General features: G+C 39.9%; 1 protein-coding gene across 4 annotated transcripts in view; it reads left to right on the top strand.

The window, feature by feature from the left end:
• The window catches only part of snap91b (synaptosome associated protein 91b), a 23,598-nt gene that overhangs the window by 6,183 nt on the left and 12,311 nt on the right, over nucleotides 1-5,104 (top strand). For all 4 annotated transcript variants that reach the window (XM_035678189.1, XM_035678192.1, XM_035678191.1 and 1 more), the window contains exons 3-11: nucleotides 734-876; nucleotides 1,584-1,659; nucleotides 2,190-2,292; nucleotides 2,499-2,592; nucleotides 2,685-2,796; nucleotides 2,895-3,001; nucleotides 3,786-3,827; nucleotides 4,339-4,412; nucleotides 4,636-4,641. In XM_035678189.1, coding sequence (XP_035534082.1) covers nucleotides 734-876; nucleotides 1,584-1,659; nucleotides 2,190-2,292; nucleotides 2,499-2,592; nucleotides 2,685-2,796; nucleotides 2,895-3,001; nucleotides 3,786-3,827; nucleotides 4,339-4,412; nucleotides 4,636-4,641 — 757 coding nt within the window. The remainder of the gene's footprint in view (nucleotides 1-733; nucleotides 877-1,583; nucleotides 1,660-2,189; nucleotides 2,293-2,498; nucleotides 2,593-2,684; nucleotides 2,797-2,894; nucleotides 3,002-3,785; nucleotides 3,828-4,338; nucleotides 4,413-4,635; nucleotides 4,642-5,104) is intronic.

The following is a 5,104-nucleotide window of genomic DNA, read 5'->3' as shown; positions in this document are numbered from 1 at the left end:
CCTTTGAATTGAACTGAAAATAGTCAATTACTCAATTAGTTATTCAACAAAGAATTTAAATGGCAGCTATTTTTAGTCATTTTTCAGGCACAAATCCTGAACATTCACTCATAATGTGAGGATCAGCAATAATAAAGTATGTAATCCATAACAAAGTAAAAGTAATGAAGTAAGTACCAATTGTTTGTTTAACACAGAGAATCAGATATAGTGAACACATTTATCTTTATTATTATTAGCATTGTAATTGAATTGAATGTATCTGCACATCCTACTGCTGCTGCACACCTTATATTCCATCTTGTGCTGATGCAACGGTCTGGACACTTACTGCTGGAGACCTCTCCCTCTGTCTGAACTGGCACCCAGGGAGAGCTGACAAAGCATTATTTACTCCTTCTGCACTGTCAGCGTGTGTGTGTGTGTGCCTGCATATGTGTGTGGGCTCGTGCACTGACATCATTTTGTATGTACCTTAGGCCTATCTCCTGGCTTAATATTCTCATGGGTCTCTAGAGAAGCTCTGCAGCGAACACTCACTTAATCAAAGTTTAATCAGACAGTTAAAATTATGTAGACATTGCTCTGAGACTAAACTAACTGTGGCTCTCCCCTTCATCTTGTATGAAAACTACTTCATGTTGTCGGCCCTCCAGGTTTCACATGTTGAGGATAAAAGCCCTGACAGAATGATGTCTGTGAATGATGATGTTTCTTTGTGGCTGTGTTGCAGACCTGGTGTCAGCCACCAATACCACCAATGTTAACATCCCTCAGATGGCTGACACGCTGTTTGAGCGAGCTACTAATGCCAGCTGGGTGGTCGTCTTCAAGGCCCTTGTCACCAGTCATCACATGTGTGTCCACGGCAACGAGGTTAGTGGGTGCAATTCAGTTCAACCTTGAATCCAGTTTTATTCAGTGGTATAAGATAAATATGAAGGCTTTATTTTAATTGGTTACAGTTTATTTTTAGACACAAGGTACCAGAAGTAAACACTCTCCCTACAATATGCACATGTTTGAATGCAAGCTGTCCCAAGAAGGGTACCATTTTCTACTTTTCCCTTTACTTTCTATGTAACATAACTTTTTACAACGATGTCAATCGGGAAGAACCAGAGCAGTTATCTGCTGCTTCAACAGAAGTGGAAAACGTCAACTTCAAAAACTGAATGCGAAACACACAAGGCTTTACTTCATAGAGTGTCCCTGTCTGAGACCATATACTTTATAGATTCCCTAGGCGTGCAGAGGAACAAGATGTTAAAATAATCTTGGATACCTAAAAAAACATGACTTTGTATTTATTATACATGCAACTCTTGATTGATTATGCTAGCTAGTCCAGTAGTATTACACAGTACATCACTTGGCAGATGGTCATTTCATGGTCAGTCCATTTTTTCTTTATTTTGCTTTTTTTTTTTTTTTACTCCTGGCTATTTATCTGTTAAAGCTGCTATATGATCGAATGAGATATTGTTCAAAAAGTACAGGTGTTAAAGTATTTGTTGTAGTTTTTCCTCCACTACCCTCAACAGGTGTAGTGACTGTTTATTGTGTTTCTTTCTCTTCCTCAGAGGTTCATTCAGTACTTGGCCTCCAGGACCTCCCTGTTCAACCTCAGCAATTTTATCGACAAAACCGGCTCTCACGGTAAGAACAATATCGCCGTATCTGGCAACACATGAGAGAAACAGGAAGAGATAAACACAAAGAGGGCCATCTGGCAAGTAGGAGGGACTGGACGTGTAATTGTACACACACTCATACAGGAGCGAGCAAACATGCATGAAAACAGATGCTGGCATTTCTGTCTCAAATGCCTAATCTTACACACATTTGTAAGCATGCTTAGACAAATATACATACATTTGGATCTGCTAAAACTAAAATAATGAAAGACACATGTTAAACTATTAAGGGATTTATCCCAAAAATGAAAATGGAAATAAAGTCATATACATGTGGAATAAAAGAAGAAATTGTGAACAAGATAGCAGCATGTGGGTATTGTTTTAGTTTTGTGTGCAGATAACTGATTTGCAGTTCTGAACATTTTCAGGACGTTTTCTCTTTAAAAAGCTTTTATACCTGCTGCAAAAAGACACTGTTGAGTTGATCAAAAGAACTGGACAAATCATTATTGAACCCTGCCTACCTTCTGACATAAATCTTCTGTTTAGGCTATGACATGTCTACATTCATTAGACGGTACGGACGATACCTGAACGAGAAAGCCTTCGCCTACCGCCAGATGGCTTTTGATTTCACCAGAGTCAAGAAGGGGTATGTTCAGAGAGCTTGTGCTTTTAGGCCTTTGATTCCTCATACCTCTACCCTCTACTGTCTAGACAGTTCATGCTTTGGCTTTTGTATTATTTAGCAATTTGACTCATTTATGAGTGTGATTTTCACTTGTTGTTACTTGTGCTATATCTAATGGCTGTTCTTATCCCTGCGGAACATCTAATGCTCTGTCTGTATTCTTTCAGTGCTGAAGGCGTGATGAGGACCATGACCACTGAGAAGCTGTTGAAAGGCATGCCTGTTCTGCAGACTCAGATTGACACACTCCTGGAGTTTGATGTGAGTCAGACTTTGGCTTGATTTCTACATTTATTTGACAGAACCATCAGCAGCATCACAACACAGAGGTTCTCTTCTCTTTCTCCTCTCAGGTTCATCCCAAGGAGCTGAACAATGGGATCATCAATGCTGCATTCCTGCTCCTCTTCAAGGACTTGGTCAAACTGTTTGCATCCTACAATGATGGAATCATCAACCTATTAGGTCAGTGGTCCACAAGGACCTTTTGCTGGACACCTCAGAGATGAAAACATGGATCACAGTGAATCTGAACCTGCAAACCTCTTGTTTTCTGTACATAGAGAAATACTTCAAGATGAAGAAGAGTGACTGTAAGGAGGCCTTGGAGATCTACAAGAGGTTCCTGACCAGGGTGACAAAGATTGGGGAATTCATGAAGCTGGCTGAGGTAAGGGACAACCAACAGCCCTCACTACAACCTTCATAATGATATATATATATATATATACAGACAGGTGACAGATTAAATGAAAAACCAACATAAAGTGTCTTTGTAAAGTGTTGGGCCTGACAGCATGTGGTCTGTCAGGAAGCTTCAATGCGCCTTGGCATTGACTCTAAAAGTCTCTAGAACTGGAGGGATGAAGACCATTCTTCCAAAAGATGTTCCCTCATTTGGTGTTTGATGGTGGTGGAGAGCACTGTCTATCACACCGGTCCAAAATCTCTCATAGGCGTTCAATTGGGTTGAGATCTGGAGACTTTGATTCATCTCATCAAACTATTCAGCGACCTCCTCACACCCTATGGATGGGGACATTGTTCAGATAGAGATATTAACTAGCTTGATATCTGCTTTAAGGACAGGGATTTCCATCAGAAAGTATCAACTACGGCAAGTTGATTAAGACCAAACTCAGAAAAACTCACAAAGGATAAAGGGGACTAGATGCTAATTAAAACAATGTAAACAGAATACAGTAAACTTTCCTGTAATTGTGATCCTGGACGAGACCACTTCCACCAGGAGGAGGGGGACAAGTAGACCCAAAATTGCACCTTTACTTTGCTTAAGTGTACCATGCAGTGCACCTGTGTGGAAGAATCTGCATTTGTTATGTTGCTCTGCTGATCTATGGAGGTTTTTCGTTTAATTTGTCACCCGTCTGTATGTCCTGAGTCGTGACTGTAAAGTGTGGTAATGCTGATTTTAAACTCTTTTCCTTTAACAGACAGTTGGAGTTGACAAAAATGACATTCCTGACATCAACTACGTAAGTTAACACACATCGCGGCTCTCATTTTATTTATTTTTTTGCTCCCTGGAAGGATGTAGTGCACATGAATACCACCCATCCCACCTGACAAGCACACATGCACCCACACAGAAACACCCATGACTCACCCACCATAATCTCCCCGCCCAGTGTCTCCACCCGGGGGTAGTGGTGGATCTAGCAGACTCAGATGATGAAGACTGCCCTTTTCAACCTCTCGAGGACCCGGTAACCACAGTAACACAGGGTGCCCTGGCTGAGTGCCTGTTTACAGGATGAAGTGTTGGCATGTTAATCCTAATTGAATTTCAGACACAAATCGTCTTTGTGTGTCTCTGTTTATACATGCATGAGGGTATTGCAGTGAGATTTTCCCAATGTCACTCTCATTTTTACCACTTTTTTCTGGTAATTAAAATGTAAACACTGACTTGATGCACAGCCTGATATTGGCCATACAAGTGGAAAGGATTATTTATTGATTACTGCAGTTTTGATTTTCCGTCAGGCTCCCAGCAGTATCCTGGAGAGTCTGGAAACGCACATGAATGGTCTGGAGGATACAAAGGGTGGAAAGAAGGGGTAAGAGATTGTTTATGACAAGTCTTTTAATTTCATTTTGGGGCCTCTAATACTAGGAGGCCAGAATAGAAGAAAATAACAGAAGTTGAGATCTGAGAAACTCCTTGTTTTGTTTTATGTCACTAAAATGTTGGTAGAAAGAAGGCTCAAGTGCTTTATTTTTTCAATTTCCTTTAATCCTTCCTCTCTTTTATCCCTCTTTATGTTCATTTGGAATCACCAGTGAAGGGTGAGCATATACTGTGTGTTTTGTTTGGAGTTTACTAACTTCTTAGAAAACTGTGTAGATTTTTTTTTTTACATTCATTTCCCCCGCAGGTAAACTTACACATTGTTCACATGTGAATTACAGTATGTAGGTGATCCCCATGTGAATAGAAATGTGCACATTATGCACCAAACTATAGCAAGGTTTACATGTGGAAATGTGTGTATTGGTGTGATAACATGTGTGAATGCTGAGAGAAACACATGTTTTGATCAACAGTAAGTCACCTCATGTGTACTATCACATCTTGACATGCAATGTGAATCAGTATATGAAGATTGTTTTTCCAAAGTTAAATTTGTTATTAGCACAAAATGAAAAATGACAAAGAGTATTTGAAATAATTGGATGCTTCAGAGATTTCTTTGTTTATTGCTTTGGAAATGAACTCTTCATATGATCACATATGACGCAATCTGTCTTG

This window comes from Morone saxatilis, unplaced genomic scaffold, assembly GCF_004916995.1.
Source record: "Morone saxatilis isolate NCDOM2014 unplaced genomic scaffold, NCSU_SB_2.0 Contig7, whole genome shotgun sequence".
Lineage (NCBI taxonomy): Eukaryota > Metazoa > Chordata > Actinopteri > Moronidae > Morone > Morone saxatilis.
This window is presented reverse-complemented; position numbering and strand designations above follow the sequence as displayed.